Source organism: Eptatretus burgeri, chromosome 17 (genome assembly GCF_056783735.1).
Source record: "Eptatretus burgeri isolate ZD-2024b chromosome 17, Ebu_testis_v1, whole genome shotgun sequence".
NCBI lineage: Eukaryota > Metazoa > Chordata > Myxini > Myxiniformes > Myxinidae > Eptatretus > Eptatretus burgeri.
Genome location: NC_140977.1, coordinates 4369954 through 4387719, shown reverse-complemented (window position 1 = coordinate 4387719; position 17766 = coordinate 4369954). Strand labels below are relative to the sequence as shown.

Sequence of the window (17766 nt, the reverse complement as noted above, 5' to 3'; positions counted from 1 at the left end):
ACCGCCTTCTCTTCCTCGTGGATCGTACGAGTGGACTTCATTTTCTTGTGGATACAAATTTCCTACATGCACCCACATATTTGTTCAGCATGACGCTGTCTGGAAGCCCTTGCGGCAGCCTTATGACGGACCTTACAAAGTTCTACAACGCTCTGAGAAGGCCTTCATGCTCAACATTAACGGTGGTCATGATACAGCTTCCATAGATTGCTTGAAGCTTGTTTTTATTGATGCAGCACCAAACAGGTCGACATCTCCTACAGCAATACTCTTACCGCTGTGTACGACTCGCTCTGGGCGTCACGTACACTTCCCAGCACGATATTTACAAGAGTACATTTTGCTTGTTGACCATTTCTCTTTGTGGTGACTTCTTTTTTCATGGACAGTCAACATCTCTTATTCCACAACATTATGGGTTTTGTTTGTACCTTCCGTTGAATGAACGCATTAGGAGGGGTAGTACTGCACCGACATCATTTTGTCTTGGATTTTATAATATATAAATATTGTTACGGCTGTGGAAATTCGCAATACACCATAAAGGGTCCTTAGATCAGTTATGACGATAAGTATATGTGTAGTTAGATTTCCCCACCGTTGTTTCGAGGGAATTTCCGTGTTCACCGGGCTGCGATCCTTTGAGATAGCCGTTTTTCTTTTCTCTATCATTATTTTGGAGCAATCATCCCCCGACAACCAAATCGCCACCACCAACAACGCCCCCAAACAACTACACCGAACCACTACCACCTTCGCCTCTTTACCTCCACCACTCCACCCCGCAAGCATCGCTTCAGCACCATTCTCAAACGATGCCCGCCAGCAACCAAATCACCACCACCAACACCCTTCCCAAACCACCGCAGCAAACTCCCACCACCTCTGCCTTTCTTCCACACGTCGTACCATGGGTTGTGAATGCGTTCCTTTCACCTCGAAAAGTGGATCAGGAATGATTCACGCCCCCTTTTCATCCATCCAATGACTGAGCATCAGGTGGTGTAGCCCCGCCTCTGAACCCGCTGTGATCCAGAAATTTGCATGTACGCCCCTCCCTCGGCCTATATAAGCGCGAGCACAACGCAGCTCGTGGCAGAAAAGTGGGAGCAGTGGAGTGGCAGCAGCAGTGTCGGCGGGGCAGTCAAGTGGAAGTCAAGCAGTGTGTGCGTGGCAGTCAAGTGGCAGTCAAGTCGGGAGACGGAGCTCGAAGCCGACGGAAAAGGCAGACGGGGAGCGCCGGAGTGCACACCGACCACGCCAGAGGCACGAAGCCAGGCGCAGCTACGCTGACATCGCGGCTTGCCCGCCATCGCGCTACGAGGGCGCGGGTAAGACCCTTCGGTCTCGTGGACCTGGCCGCTCATCTAGGTTCCACGCGCATTAGGCCCACGGGCCCAGTCTGACTCCCTTGTCTATGAGGGGGTCTTTTCTTGCTTTTTCTTTGAATGCGTGTTGTGGCACCGAGTCCCGTAAGTAAAACCGTATAAGTGACTGTACATAATTGCTTATAGACGGTCGTAGCACCTTTTGCTTTGCTTTTGTTCTGTATATGTGCATGTTAGTGTTTTGCATTCCTGCCTGCATACGTGTGGTGTGTAATAAATGTGCTTGTTGAACTGTTCCCCGTTTTGTTGCGTCCTTTCCCTTGTTTGAAAGTTCCATCTTGCATCACGGAAGGAATTGGTAGAAGGGTGTAAGCACCCGGTAAATAATCACGTCCGTCGGGGCCAGCGATAACACCGCTCGGTTATCACTGAAGCACGGAATGGACCGCTTAAGCGGTTCGTGTCCTCGGCCGGCCAGTGGCGAGGTACGATCGCCCGGTTAACTACCCGCGCAGGTACTTAGGTAGGTCGAGTTTGGCGAACAACCCTATCCTGCGCGGGTGGCCGATTGGCACGATTGTGGTGGGGTCGAAAGACCCACCCGTGACTAGCTCCTGGCGATAGTTCCAAGGAGGGTCACGACTGAATTGTCCGTTCCGGTGGGCGACGCGGTCGCAATTCAAGTTACGTGGCCGATCGCGCGCCGGGCGGACCGAAATTCGTAACAATATGTCTGACCTCTGGTTTATCGGAGGACTTCCGGTACGGGGGTCTCTCTGAAGAAGGACGAGTGAGTTTGACAGTGGCGGTTGAATAAAATAATCGACTTGGAATCTGAATGTCTCAGAAGTCTTTTCTTCCATGCCAAAAACACTTACTTTCTGTTGGGCAGTCTGGTGATTGGCCTCGGGAACAGCCTCCCTGTCGTCAGTGAAACCTCTGAGAGGTGTTGTTGGTTCACAATGGGAAAAGAAAACCCGGACAACGAGGACTGGTGCGATGCTGGGATGAAGAGAAAGCGTGTAATGTAAGTTTTGTTTCCCATTTTCAAGGTAATTGACTGTCTCTGACTTTGTTAAACACCACTGTTTTGGTGCCCGGTGTGTGTTCATAATTTGACAAAATAAGTTGTGTGTGTGTGTGTGTGTGTGTGTGTGTGTGTGTGTGTGTGTGTGTGTGTGTGTATTGTTATGTCTGACTTCCGTCTTGGGACTACGGTGCAGTAATTGGTCTATATTTTGATTATACTTGCCGGAACTCGCCTGTTTTATGAGCGATAACGGAAAGCTACTCATCTGCCGGCTCAAACAATGGTTTCGAGAACAACTGCCACCACACCGGTTTTAGGTAGTTGACCCCCGAAGCGTACCGTCGAATTGAACCACGAACAAGACGCCATTTTGTGATATAACTGAACGGTATTAATCGCTCTATATGAGGTGACGACACAACAACACCGGCGGCACGCCACTCGGGCATGGCCAGGACACGTCACTTCCTGAACAACATGCATATAACAATACTGGCGGAGAAGATCTGAGTAAAATTGCTTATAAGTAAACACGTCACTCATGTGGTGTCTGTTACGCAAGTTTGTTAATTTGTTCCTTCCTTCTTCTTCACCAGGTAGCGATAATTTTGTTGGGGTGTGACATGCTCTTGACTCTGCCACTGATGCTGTGCCCCTATGCCAGGACATTGATACTCATTTTGCCGACCTCGGAGGCTGAGTCAACCCCACCTGGCGTTAATTCAGCGGCCGACGGGGCTCAAACTCAGGACCCTAAGATCCCAAGCCAGCTACCCTTACTGCTAAGCTAACACCAGGCTTATTGATTTATTCAAACTAGCAAATACTACCCGTCGCTTCGCTGACGGGAATAGTAAGAGAGAAGAGAAGAGAGGGAGGGTGGGTGAGAGTGAGGAGGTGGGGGGGAAGTGAGGATGGGTGGGGGAGCAAGGATGAAAAGAATGAGGAGGGGTAGGGGAAGGGAAGACGGTAAGAGGTGAGAGGAAGGAAAGACAGACGTGCGGTGGAGCGTTAATTACGATTCATACCGTCTCGTCAAAATGATTCTGCATAGAATAACAGAGAAGATTGAAGCAAAATAATGTCTGAAATCCATTTTTTACCTGTCATACTATAAACACAGCCCGGACATGTCTGGAGCCAAGCCGTCTGGAGACAAACACAGCCCAGACACGTCCGGAAACAAACACCACCTGGATGTGTCCAGAGCCAAGCTGTCCGAAGAAAAACACCGCCTGGACACTCCGGAGATTAACACGCCCGAACATTACCATCCGGACACGTATGGGGATAACCACCATCCAGACATAATCGCCGTCCAGAGAGAGAGAGAGAGAGAGAGAGAGAGGTGGGGGTGTGTGGGAGGGGGGTTGTGCCAGGATGGGAGAGAGAGAGAGGTGGGGGAAGGGGAGTTAGTGGAGAGAATATGTTGTGCTTTATGAACAATCCACACACACACACACACACACACACACACACACACACACACACACACACACACACACACACACACACACACACACACACACACACACACACACACACACATACTTTAGTGCTTGGTCGATATCGGCAATTATCCGGTAATCAGCAGATTGGAGTCAGTGTGATTACCGACTACAGTATGTACTGTATACAACTCACAAACCTTGAGGAGCTTTCACCCTTGTTTCGGGTGAACTTCAATAAACAAATTATAAAAACAACATTGCATTGTCGACGTTTCGGGGAGATGTGTATAAACATTAATCTCTATAAACATCTGCCAATCGTCATGTGACAGGTGGGAAAAATATTGTCTCTAATTTAGAAAACTCATTGATACGTAAAACGTCTCGGAAATCGGGTGTTATCAAATATATTTTGCTTTGAAACTAATAAATAGAAACTATATAACACGTTGTTATCTCCATTTGAGGGTTCCATGAGGTGAGAGGAGGTTCTCCCAGAACTCAAAAATCTCCACCTCCTATTTTCAGTAAAGGATCATGATTCATAAACCAAACTGTAAAACTTCGTTCTCATGGCCTCGTTCTTCCAAGGGCCCTTTTCAGAATCTTCACTGAACATCTGACACAGCCTCCACTTGTAGCTCGTTTGTAATGATATTCCCAGGAATGATTTTTAAGAACCCAGGAAGGGTTTTCTTCATCACTGCTGTTGCTTCAACTATCACGAGTACAATTTCAGCTTTCTTCAATTTTCACATCATCTTGACTTCATTTTTCATATCCTGGTATTTGGTCATTTTACTAATTTCTGTTGCATTTAGTCCAAAGTCATTGGGAACCGAAACCTCGATCAACAATGCTGACTTCCTTTCTGTGTTTGAGCATCATGTTTGGACACGATGCTTTGTTTGCAATGTCATCTTGTCACACGTGAGCATTACTTGTTCCTTTTGAAGGATCGGATCTTGTTTGTGTTTCCACGATTGTTCTGGGACCGGGAAGTTGAAATGTTGACAGATGTGCCGGTGGATTACTCTGCAGACCCTGTCATGTCTTTCTGTGTACATCTGTTCTGACATGAGTTTTTCACATCCCGAAAGGAGGCGGCGGGTACCTTGTGTTTCTTCCCCACAAAACCTGCATTAGTCCGATTGATTCCCACGGTGTCCTTTGCCAAGAGAGGCGAGTTATCACCGGCATCCTGGTCAAATGACAAATTCCTGCCCTGACTAGCTGTTGTGAAGGCAATGGCAAACCACCCATTATCACCCTTGCTCTCACCGGCCAAACACCTGCTTTCAGGCAGAGCTTCTCAAGCTCTTTCTCAGTTTTTTTTCATTCACAATTGTTATCTTTTTCTAATTTCCTCCTCTCTTGATGGTGTGCACATCCGGTGTGAATGATGTGCCTCCATTTCCGTATTTCACTTTCCATCCGTTTCTTTCAAATTTCTCCATTCGGTCACTGCCTGCACGTGCTTCTTTTACTCACCTTCTGGTGTGGCTCTTCATTTTCCCACGGTTTCTGCGATATATATTTTTAAGCTTCAATCAGACCTGCCTTATTGTGTACTTATTCCAAAAACAAATCATTAAGTAATGTAATGTAACCTTATTATTTGGAGGAACAGACAGAGAGAGTTTGATTGGAAAACGGACGCATTACGCTTCAAGCAGAACGTGCGTACAGTGTGCTGGACTCGATGGACATCCATCGAACATGATGGCTTTGAATTAAAAGTTGTCTCTACTTCGAGTAGGCAGGGACTCGAGGATGGAGGTTGCTGCTTCTCCAAACCCCGGGGAAGAAGGATTCAGAGGGTGGGGTCGGGACTAAGGAGGGGGCTTCCTCAACAATGCCTCCATTGTCCAGTTGAATAATTAATTAATAGTTTTTTTAACCACATCGATTGTGACAATTGTAAAGGTCACGTGATTCGTGTGGGGAATCTGCCGCCTTGAAATCCTTAAGGACTGTTCGTTCCTGCCTTGTGTCGAGCTGTTCATCGAGCTGTTCGAGTCACCAATCCTCTTCATCATCATCCGGTTTCTTTCATGTCTCTGTGTTACCTTGGTTACCTGAACATAATTGGTTTGTTTGGTCATTTCATTGTCTTGTTCTGTTTGATTTAATTTGTGGGGGGGTTTTTTGTATTCAGGCCTAGCCGCGACGTGCGGGGCGCCTGTGTGACTAGTCATGTCGAAATGTGGAGTTATCGCTCATCAGAAAGTGCATTAAGTAGCATTCAATATGTAGGGATGACGCGGAAAAAAAAATGTGGACCGACACTCGCTGCAATCAAAACTAAAGTTGGAGCATCTTTTGTAAGAACTCGTTTAGGCTCCATGTGAGAGCCAACCTGGATCACTTTTCAGTACTTCAGATCCTGGTGAAAAGCAAAAATAAATCGAAACACCGAGATCGGTCAAAACCCAAAAATCTTCTCGTTCATCCTCATAAAACTGCATTCCTTTTGGAAAAAAATGGGAAGGGAGGGTTGGGCGGGAATACGACTGTCAATCAGCCCGATGGGGGCAGGGCGGTTTACGGTGTAGTTCTTTCAGAGAGAGAGAGAGAGAGAGAGAGAGAGAGAGAGAGAGAGAGAGAGAGAGAGAGAGAGAGAGAGAGAGAGAGAGAGAGAGAGAGATAGATGGGGGCGAGAGAGAGAGAGAGAGAGAGATAGATGGGGGCGAGAGAGAGAGAGAGAGAGAGAGAGAGAGAGAGAGAGAGAGAGAGAGAGAGAGAGAGAGAGAGAGAGAGAGAGAGAGAGAGAGAGAGAGAGAGAGAGAGAGAGAGAGACAGACAGACAGACAGACAGACAGACAGACAGAGACAGACAGACACAGAGAGACAGACAGACAGAGACAGACAGACAGACAGACAGAGACAGACAGACAGAGAGACACAGAGAGACACAGAGAGACACAGACACATGCAGTTTCCCATGACTAAATAACGGTTTTGTAAGGTACAAGCACATACTGTCAAAAGTCTATCCCTGTGACTTGTTGATGATCATGGAAACTGTCTTCTTTTGAATCTGTTAGGCTTATTTGTATCAGATGCAATGAGAAGTACATTCGGTACGAGAACAGTATCTGAGTTCTATGTGATGACATAATATTCCGTTATAGCATGATTCGACCACCTATCAGTTTTTGCATGTGATGAGGCATTTTGGGGTCTTTTGGATCTTTTGGCTCCTCTGGGTATTTTGGGTGCTCGGGGTCTTTTTGGGTCTTTGAGATATTTTGAGTCTTAAGGGTCTTCTTGCGGGGTCTTCGAAGGTCGAAGGGATCTCACCAGTTTAAAGGGTCGAAAACTGTTTCAATAGTACGTAATTAATAGACGTATGATGTGTCTTTGTGGACGCTTACAGAAACATACCGAAGGTTTTGATTATATTCGTACAGTATAGTATATAGATAGATTTATGATGAGAAAAAAAGGAGGGTCGATGGATTAGGGTCAGGAGCCACAAACCCTGAAAGAGCGACACATTTGCACAATCAGAAGTATATTGTTGTGGTTAACGGTGGAATATTATCAGCAAGTCAGTGACAGCAACAATTCCCACACATATTTCTTTAATATAAAGTACATACTATGTAGAATGTTAGATTGTTTCCAAAATATGTACTACAACATTTGTAAATCGGTAGCAGAACATCCATATATATATATATATATATATATATATATATATATATATATATATATATATATATATATATATATATATATATATATATATATATATATATATATATATATATATATATATATATATATATTTTCCAACAAAAAGTAAATAAGCAACGTATAAAAACACTTTAAAAAATGCAAAAAGGAAGTCGATTTGTTTTTGTTTGTAGGTCGGAAATTGGTTTATAACAGTTTTTTATGTGGTTTAAATTTTTTTTCATTCAATCCAATGTGGCTGCCAGACCATGTGAACTATTTAACTAACTATTCATGAACACCTTGCTATCCCCAAGGCTTGGGAACGTGTGTTAAGTGTCCCCGAGATCTGTCCAGCAATTCTGGAGAATATGAATTTTGTTAAAGGTTTTAGGGTAAATCCAATATGGCTGCCAAATGTCTTGACCTGTGACATCAAGGATTCAAGTGGGATTCAAGTCTGGGCTTTGGCTGGGTCTCTCAAGGACTTTCACGTTCTTCTTCTGAAACCATTCCAGTGTTTCTTTGGCTGTATGTTTTGGGGTCATTGTCCTGTTAGAACGTAACTTGAGGTTCTCCTCAAGGATTTGCGTGTATTTGGCTCCATTCATTGTTCCCTCTATCATTACAAGTCTCCCAGTCCCTGCCGTTGAAAAACATCCCCATCGCATGATGCCTCCACCACCATGCTTCACGGTAGGGATGCCGTTAGATGGGTGATGAGCTGTGCTCGATTTCTACCAGACGTAGTGCTTTACATTCAGACCAAAGAGTTAAATTTTCATCTCATCAGACCACAGAATCTTTCACCTCATGCTCTCAGAATCCTTCACGTGCCTTTTTTGCAAACTCCAGATGTGTTGTCATGTGCCTTTTTCTCAGGAGTGGCTTCCGTCCAGCCACTCTCCCATAAAGCCTAGATTTTTAAAGTGCTGCAGAGACTGTTGTCCTTCGAGCAGGTTCTCCCATCTCAGCCAAGGAACTCTGTAGTTCTGTCAGAGTGGTCATTGGGTTCTTGATCACCTCCCAGACCAAGGTCCTTCTTGCCCGGTTTGCTCAGTTTAGTCGGACAGCCAGCTCTAGGAAGTCTGGGTAGTTACATATTCTTTCCACTTCCGAATGATGGAGCTCACTGTACTCTTGGGAACTTTCAAAATGAGAACTGTCTTTTACTTTTCCCCATATTTCTACCCCCTGTGAATTCTATCTCGGAGTTCTACGGACAGTTCTTTGGACTTCATGGTGGAGTTTCTGTTCTGACATGCGCTGTCAATTGTGGGACCTTATATAGAAAGGTATGTTTCTCTCTCAATCATGTCCAATCAATTTAATTGGCCACAGGTGGACCACAATCAAGTTGTAGAGACGCCTCAAGGATGATCAAAGGAAATTGGATACACCTGAGCTCAGTTTGGAGTGTCACATCAAAGGGGTTGAATACTTATTGATGCAAAATATTTTAGATTTTCATTTTTAATTAAAAAAAATTTTTTTTAATTCTCAAAACGTATTTTCACTTTGATATTTTAGGATATTTTGTGTTGATCGGTGCAAAGAATTTAACTCAATCCATTTTAAATTCAAGCTGTAACACAACAAAATGTGCCAAAAGTTGAGGGGTGTGAATACTTTCTGAAGGCACTGCAACCCAGGAGCAACGACTGGACAAACTCAACCTGTACTCACAGTATGACAGTCATCGAAGGGAGTTACACGATTACCTTGCACAAGTTACCACATGGGAAGCTCGGGGTTCCAGTCAATCACTTTTTCACACTTGCAGCAAACACAACCACAAGAGGATGCAATCCAACATTGTTTAAGAGCAGGTCCAGACTGGAAGTGAGAAACGTGTTCTTCAGCCAGAGAGTCAAATTTATGGAATGGACTTCCATAAAAAGTTGTTGAGGCTCTAAGTGATACTTCCTTCAAAAAGTGTCTTACTATGTACTGGGGGAACCAGAGATTTCAGACCACGTCCTCAGTGTATGTGCAGTGCAGTTGTTAAGTTGTATACAATCCAGATGTATAGACCGGGATGATCACGGGACTACACCTCCTTTGCATTGCTCTGATGTAATGTGATGTGAATGAGATGGTTTGGAGAAGGTAAGGGAAACATGTTTCACTTTCACGAGAATACCTCGCACTCCATAATCATGTACCTTAGTGTACTATTCTTTGCTGCACTCGACCTTACTTTTCTGTATTTTACAGCACTATACCTTACGGAGTTACGGTACCATTATTTACTGAATTCTACGTCTCCACCTTGCAGTCCCCTTTGGTGCGCCATGAAACGAGATCTCTTCGGTGAACATCACAAAGCGAACCCCCCGGGATCCACGAGTGAATCTGTTGGAGGAAACGCGGTCGTTCTGGGAGGTTCTCCCGCATCCTGCGGGTCCAGGGTCGGTCCACCTGAGGATAAGGAATTGGGACCCGGTATGTGCCATTTCCTCCATACCTTGCACTTCCTGTTATCGTGCTGAGTTTATGCTGGTTTCTGCTGTGATTTCTGCTGTGTTTCAACTATGATTTTTTTTGAAGAATAAACCTCTAAAAATCCTCTTCTCAAGAAAGGCTTGACAGATCGAGGGGAAACTTCACCCCATGTTCCCAAACCCTCGGGGATACCAGGGTGTTCATGAATAATTGACACGTCCCATGGTCTGGCAGCCATATTGGATTGAACGAAAATTTCAAAATATTTATTTTTCTTGAATCGCTTTATTACTCTACGTGAAACTTCACAACTATGATCTTGTAGTCATGGTGAATATATGTATTGAATTTCAACCTCATTTGATGCATGGTCTGGTAGCCAGAATTATTTAATATTTTGAATCTGGGTTCAGGGATGTAAATCCAACTTTGTACAAGTATGTATAATTATGCAATAATGAGGGCGGAGGCGTATTTATGGGGATGTCATGATGTCAAAGAGTGTCCTCCTCGTTTTTTTTCTTTTTTTTATGCAATGCTTCGGTATTTACAAACAAAAACATCAATAAAAACAAGTATAAAAGACACAAAATGTCATCGCCCCTGTTGTTTTAGTAATTTTGTTGTACAGAGTCAAAGGGCAAGCCATTATTTACGCACAACTAAAATAGCCGCCAGTCTACCTGTCGGACATCTTTTATTAGATCGCAAAATAAAGTGAGGTGTACTGTGCTTGTCGTGTGCTGATACCATTTGATAAAAACAAAGACTAAAACTAAAGGTAAACAAAGAAACTAAAAAAAGAAGGCAGACAAGAAACGAAAATGACAGTCTTGAAAGAAATGAATGATGTTGTAAGTTTACAAACTGATATAGAAGGCTAGAAAGAAGAAAAAAGAAAAAAAAAAAAAACCTGGATCACATTTCACTTGAAGAACTTTATACTTGCAAGGCAAAACAATCGGTTAGTATTTGTATTGGGCCCATCATTTGTTTTGGGATTCCTTGGCATCTTCTTCAAACTTACTTTCACTTCGGGATTGGGAGAGGACCTCAATGTGGGAATCTTTTTCTGCCAAAGTCTATGATAGCTGAGCTCAACTGATGTTTTTCTTCTGTGTAGTTTTGGTAATCCAGTTTCATTGTTTTGATTTCTTGCAAAAAAATTTTTGTTATACATGGTGAAGACATTTCACGCATCGTGGAACTGCTAGCTTCATGCGTAAACTTGAAACCTTTTTTGAAAAGTTCCACTCTGTCGTCATTTTTATGGATCATGAAAGCCACCATTGCTTCGTTTGAATGCAGTTGTAATTTGTCGCAGGCACAATCCCTTTTTTTTTTTTTTTCAAATATTCGTGACGATTTCATTTCATGTGACGTTGAGATGATTTGAAATTTCATGTGACGCTGAGATGATTTGTTAATGCACCTGACTGTTACAAAACAAGGTAGTTTATTGTTTGGGAAAGATCATTCTTTGGAGTTAGGTAGTTTAATTTCTCCTTATAATCTAGGTCTAAACATGGACCGCTTGGGAAAACGGAGGAAATGAGATCTTCCAGTTTTTTTGTTTTTTTTTTAATCAATCATGACTTCAATAGGAAGTTATTCAGGGCATTTTGTTGGTCGTGAAGAAGTTTGCAACTAAAATTACACTGTTGAAGCGTTTAAAGTCTTGAATATATATATTTAAAGACATTTAAATTAATTGTTCGTGTTATGCAACATTTCTTCTTTGTCTCCCATTCTTCCTCTCAAAAATCTTGCCCAAGATAAGGCAACATAAAGCTGGCCATGACTGAAAACATGATCTGGGATATACAGGGTGTTCCAAAAAGACGCGGACAACTTTGGTTATTAATATATTTAGAACCACAAATGATACAATAACACCCTTTGGTTTATATGATACAGAAACTCATGAAGTTTTGTGCACACCTTCAATACACTTCAATGTGAGCTCCGTTTGTCGCGCGCAGGACATCCAGGCGGTCCACGAGCTCTTGCCATGTTCGGCTCAGCATGTTTGCGTCCACCAGTGCGCATGTAGCTGTGATCCGAGAATGAAGATCCGACAGGTTTGCTACCTTGATGTTGTGGCCAACATCTTTGACAAACCTCCACAGAAAAAAAAAATCAAGGGGGGTTACGTCTGATGATTATGGGGGCAGGCAGTTGGCCCGTCTCAGCCAGTCGAGCGATATGGAATATTTTCATTCAGGACGGCTCAAACGACTAAGGCCCAATGAGGGGGAGTGCCGTCCTGTTGAAAAATGATATCGGACAGCAGGTCTTCAATCTGTGGGAAGGCGAATCCTTCCAGCATGTTCATGAAAATTGTTGGTCACTGTATCCTCTACAAAGAAAAACGGACCCACCACCGGTCATGGGGAAGGCCACACCACACATTGATCTTTTGACTGACCGTTCCTTGGACTTATAAATTATATAATTTGAATGAAGAGGCTTCAGGCTCATTTTATTAACAGGAATTACAAAAGATAAGGTTGGTGATTCAAATAGGAAAATAAAGAATCAAATATCATCTGTAATCTATTGCACCCCTTTTCTCCCACATAATTACCCTCCCCCCTTGTGTTGTGCCACCACTGTTGACTTTCCCATTCCCTCCCTCCATCCTCCTCCCCCTCACACACACACACACACACACACACACACACACACACACACACACACACACACACACACACACACACACACACACACCGAGAGGAAAGGATGGGTTGTTGGTGAGGACACACTTTCCCCTCTCTTTTATTCTTGTTTTTACAGTTTAAAATGAGGTCGTTCAACCCAAAGAAAACGAATATGATAACCCACTAAATTGTTATCAACTGTGTCTGGGAGGAACTTGTGTTGCTGTACATTATTCAAGGTGATTATTGGTCCTTTCATGCACAAAGTGTCAGGTTGTTTGAACACACCCAGGTTATCTTGCATCAAACAATTTTCGCAGTTTCAATGTGTTTTACACATTTACTCATCATTTTAACATTAAAAAAACATAATGATAATAATAATAATAGTTACCTTTGTATAATTGAGTGGTGGTAGCATTGGCTTGAGTTTTCCGGCGTCATTTGAGCAGGCCTCGTGTGATCAATTTTTAAAGCTGTAAATAAAACAAACAAGTTGTTAGATGTGACATTTCTTGGTTGGATTATGTCTTCACTTACCTATTGTTTTTTTATGAGACTGAACTCGTACCTTTCACATAATTGCTCAAACCTCATCTCCAAGTCAACCTTTTCAGGAGAACACTTCCCCAACTTTAAGGTTAGCCAAAGTCTTCGTTTTGGGGGACAACTCCTCAAAACTGTCTATCTCATTAACCTCCGCCATCTTCGAAGATGGATGGAGGTTACTGTTTTCACCCCTTTCTGTTTGTTTGTTTGTTTGTTTGTTTGTGAACAGTATTACGGAAAAACTCCTCGACGGATTTCGACGAAACTTTGTTAGGGGGGGGGGGTTAGGTATGATCCAAGGATCATGCTATTAAATTTTAGACTTGGTCTCCCCCCCCCAAAAATAATTGTTAGAGAAAAAAGAATTTTTTTTTTGCATTTCTACATGTTTCAAGTGATTTCCAACCCCCCCTAAAAAAATTGTTACCCCTCCCCCCCCCAAAAAAGAGAATTTTTTTTTTACATTTCTACATATTTTAAGTGATTTCCAACCCCCCTAAAAATATTGTTACCCCTCCCCAAAAAAAAAAGAGAATTTTTTTTTTACATTTCTACATGTTTTAAGTGATTTCCAAATCCCCCCAAAAAATTGTTACCCCTCCCAAAAAAAATTGTTATAGAAAATTTTTTTTTGCATTTCTACATGTTTTAAGTGATTTCCAACCCCCCAAAAATTGACTCCCCCCCAAAAAGGGAATTTTTTTTTACATTTCTACATGTGTTAAGTGATTTCCAACCCCACCCCAAAAAAAATTGTTAGAGAAAATTTTTTTTTTGTTTGCATTTCTACATGCTTTAAGTGATTTCCAACCCCCCTCCCCCCCAAAAAAGTTAGAGAAAAAATTTTTTTTTTTGCATTTCTACATGTTTTAAGTGATTTCAACCCCTCCCCCCAAAAAAAAAATTGTAAGAGAAAAAAAAATTTTTTGGAACTTTTTTTTTCAAAATTTCGTTTTCTTTTTTTTGCATTTTTACATGTTTTAAGTGATTTCCAACCCCCCCTCGCCCCCCCCAAAAAAAAAATGTTGGAGAAAAGAACTATAACTGTCAGCACTGTTGACATCATATTTAATGAATAAGATATAAGGTTCACTTGAGTGACCCAGCAGTATTGGCGGCGGAGGTTTTGCACTCTCCCGAGTGCTCCCCCTCGAGTTGTTAATGTTTTGATGAACGGTTGAAATTCTGAAAGAAATTCATTCGTTTCCTCCAGTGGCTTGATATAGTCAACCTCGACAACCAAGTCTTGAATGGCAGAGTTTGAGCTTTCACATGAGCTGTGACAAACAGGAAAACAAAGTGGCTGGATATTTAATTATTATGGGTAATTGGGTATGGAGGAGTGGGTGGATTTTGCCTCAATTAACATTGAGGTCACTAGGGAAATGGGATTGCCCGAGGAGTCTCACTTCTATACTACTTGTGATTGAACATGTGTTGTTTACATTTTATACCCGGTGTTTGCTCTGTTTTGATAAATATTTAATGTCGGGTAACCGGGTTTCTTTCTACCTGGACGGAGGACATCATGATCACATGATCCGGTTTGCTCTGACATTTCAAACTCTGCTTATGACCATTTCGCAATTCTTCGGTAGATAAACGTGGCGTGTGTGTACGTGCTCCACTCAGACTCTAAAATGTTACAAAATATATCGTTGAGATTGTAAAGGGAGTACTTGTTAATAATATATTTGTAACAAGGGGTTTTGATGGATCTTTTAGTTTAAAATTTAACAGTTTTGTTTAAATTGATTCTTTTTGTTTCAGGTTTTATTTTGAAACTGAAGGTGAAGTCCGAGTTTGTTGGTAATTCGTTCCCTCAAGATGAAGGTTTGAACCATAAACACGTTGTTGATGTTTTAGTTTCATAGTTTATGATGATGATGTTCCAATCCAGAGTACACTTTTCCACAGTATATCCGGTACTTCTTATTTCTCCCAAAGTCCAAATGTCCATCAAGTTTGGTGTTAAGTTATGATTGAAAATCCTGTTTACTTGAGTTTATACAATTCAGGAATACCAATCATATTCTAAACGATAATGATATCAATATTCAACCTGAACATTTTCCAGGACATCCTGAATATTTATATATTTATTTTTTGTGATTGGCGGTGCGTCGGGATGGGAGATGTTTAAAACCCGGGCCTGCGGACATTAACTACCAACTACAGTATCTGATGACCTGTGGCTGTAAAAAGGTAAACACAAAAATCATTGTTATTCTTGGGGTGTAGCTATTGTGTATCAGGTTTCAGGCACGTGTGCTGAGTTTATTTATTGCCATGATTTATCACAATTTTCTCGGTTGTCATCAGAAGTTTTTCAGAACAACAGTGCCATGACGTAATGATTGGATCTGTAAAGATGTAATGTAAGCCTTTAGTGTGTATTCCCATCTGTTTAATTCTCTATTTATCTATTTTAACAAAATCCCCAAAATGACACTTTTAATAGTAATATCCAGCACTGCTGGATGTGGGTTTGTGCTCGAATAAGCACCTCTGGAGTTTTATAATTTCTCTTTTTTTTTTTTTTAAACCTTTTTCTTGAGATAAATGCAGAAAAGTCTTTTGATTAAGCCATGCCATTGTTTAATTTTAATGAGATATTTTTGTTTCAGATTTTGTTAAAGTGACGGTGAAGTCTGAGTTCGGAGGTGAATCATCCCTTCCAGATGAAGGTCTGAACCACAACAACATTCGGCTTGTCGCATTTTCTGTATACCTTGTCGAGGATCGTATGAGAGCTAACACACAACACACAGCAAGGGGGGCATGAGACAAGAGGGGTGGGAGTGGGAAGGACAAAACAGTGGGGAACAGAGATATTAGGAGATCTGTGGAAGGGAGAGGGATGGGGTGGGAACATGGGGAACACAAGATGGACATTACAGGGACTTTCAGGAAGGAAAGCAGGGAATTTGAAGGAGGTGGGTTTGGGGTGGATTAACGGGGGTAGAAAAGATTGAGGATTTGAATGGGGGATGATAAGAGGTGGTGGTGAACAGCTGTTTTGAAGGCCTGGAGGGGAGAATGGGATTGAACAGAGGGAGGGAGTTTATTCTTAAGGTGGGGAAAAAGAGGAATGAAAGAGAAGGTGAGCAGTGATTTGTGATTTTGGTAGTTTTACCAGAAGGGGGTTGTTGGCGGACCTTGAGCGCCCTGCGAAAATATGATGGGGAGAAATCGCAGATAGAGCAGGGGGGGGCGAGAGCAGGGGGGCGAGAGCAGAGAGGAGACGGTAGAAGACAGAAAGACCACCGACCTGCAGGCAGTGAGAGATTGTGAGAGGCCCAAAGACTCAGCCTCATCATGGAGATACCAATGATCCGAAATGCCTTGGTTTCCACAGCGTGAAGCCGAGAAAGGTGGGAGGCAGGAGCACCGGCCCAGAGGGGAGAGCTGTACTCCATCAGGCTGCAGATGAAAGCTTTGTATCTGGTCAGGAGCTCAGTTGGGCCAAGGAAGGACTTTGCACGACGGAGGATTCCCATTCGGCGACTGGCTTTGGAGGCAAGGTTTGAAATGTGGCTTTCCCAGGAAAGGTCATGGCAGATAGTGAGACCCAGAAGCTTCAAAGAAAGGACTTCTTCCAGAGGATTGTTGAGAAAGTGGAAAGGGGGGTTTTCCAAATGGTCCTTTCGGAGAGACAGAGTGAGAGTATGAGATTTGTCCGGATTGAAATACATGTTCCACGTGTTGGACCAGTTTGTGATTTTACCCAGATCTGCAGTGAGCGAAGAAGCTGCTGCTTACCGGTCTGAGGGATGATAGATGGTACGGCAGAGGGTGGAGTCATCAGCAAAGAGATAAAGAGGATTTTCCAGAGAGTCGGAGAGATCATTGATGAAAACCAGAAAGAGAACAGGACCCAGAACGCTACCTTGAGGAACTCCAGCCTGGACAGGAAGAGAGGATGAAAGAACTCCATTTAGGGCCACACGTTGACTGTGACAGGAGAGGAAGTCTGCGAGCCATGAGTGGAGATGGCGTTGGATACCATAGGAAGAGAGTTTGGTGAGCAGGGCAGGGTGCCAGACCGTGTCAAAAGCACGTGATATGTCGAGGGATATGGCTCTAATTTCATGTCTGGCATTGAGGATCTCCATCCATTGTTGGGAGAGAAGAAGCAGCATATCCAGGGTAGAGTGACCTGGTCTGAAACCAAATTGATGATCAGAAATCAAACAATTGGAGAAGAAGAAGGATTTAATGTCTGAAGCGATGATAAATTCCATAACCTTGCTGATGATTGGGAGAAGGCTGATTGGTCTGTAGTTGCAAGGATCTGTTTTTGCACCTTTTTGTGCAGGGCAGTGATGTTTACTGATTTTCAAGCAGATGTTAGATGACCTTGAGCAAATGAGAGGGTGAATAGAACAGAGAGAGGGTGAGCAAGAGCAGAGGAGCAGGTTTTTAGGACACGTGGGCTGATGCCGTCTGGACCAGTTGCAGAATCTGAGTCGAGGTTTGACAGCAAGCTCTCCACCTTGTCAGGAGAAAACGACACAGAGTCCAGGGACAGTTGGGTGCGACTGTGTAAGGTGGGTAGAGAAAGCGATGGGTTTCAGACACAAGATTTCGATGCAAACACCGAGTTTAGGCATTCAGCCTTT

General features: G+C 42.9%; 1 protein-coding gene across 12 annotated transcripts in view; it reads left to right on the top strand.

Annotated features, from left to right (window-relative positions):
• The first annotated feature begins 1859 nt into the window (after nucleotides 1-1859).
• Nucleotides 1860-17766, top strand: part of LOC147009144 (uncharacterized) — a 73288-nt gene continuing 57381 nt past the window's right edge. The window contains exons 1-4 of one of the 12 annotated variants that reach the window (XM_085862803.1): nucleotides 5546-5854; nucleotides 9769-9935; nucleotides 14915-14977; nucleotides 15772-15831. In XM_085862803.1, coding sequence (XP_085718929.1) covers nucleotides 9785-9935; nucleotides 14915-14977; nucleotides 15772-15831 — 274 coding nt within the window. In that variant the 5' untranslated portion in view covers nucleotides 5546-5854; nucleotides 9769-9784. Of the gene's footprint in view, nucleotides 2356-5545; nucleotides 5901-7604; nucleotides 9936-11917; nucleotides 12017-12731; nucleotides 12835-14914; nucleotides 14978-15771; nucleotides 15832-17766 lie in introns of those variants that run through there. The other 11 variants (XM_085862801.1, XM_085862800.1, XM_085862795.1 and 8 more) reach the window with 11 other exon arrangements.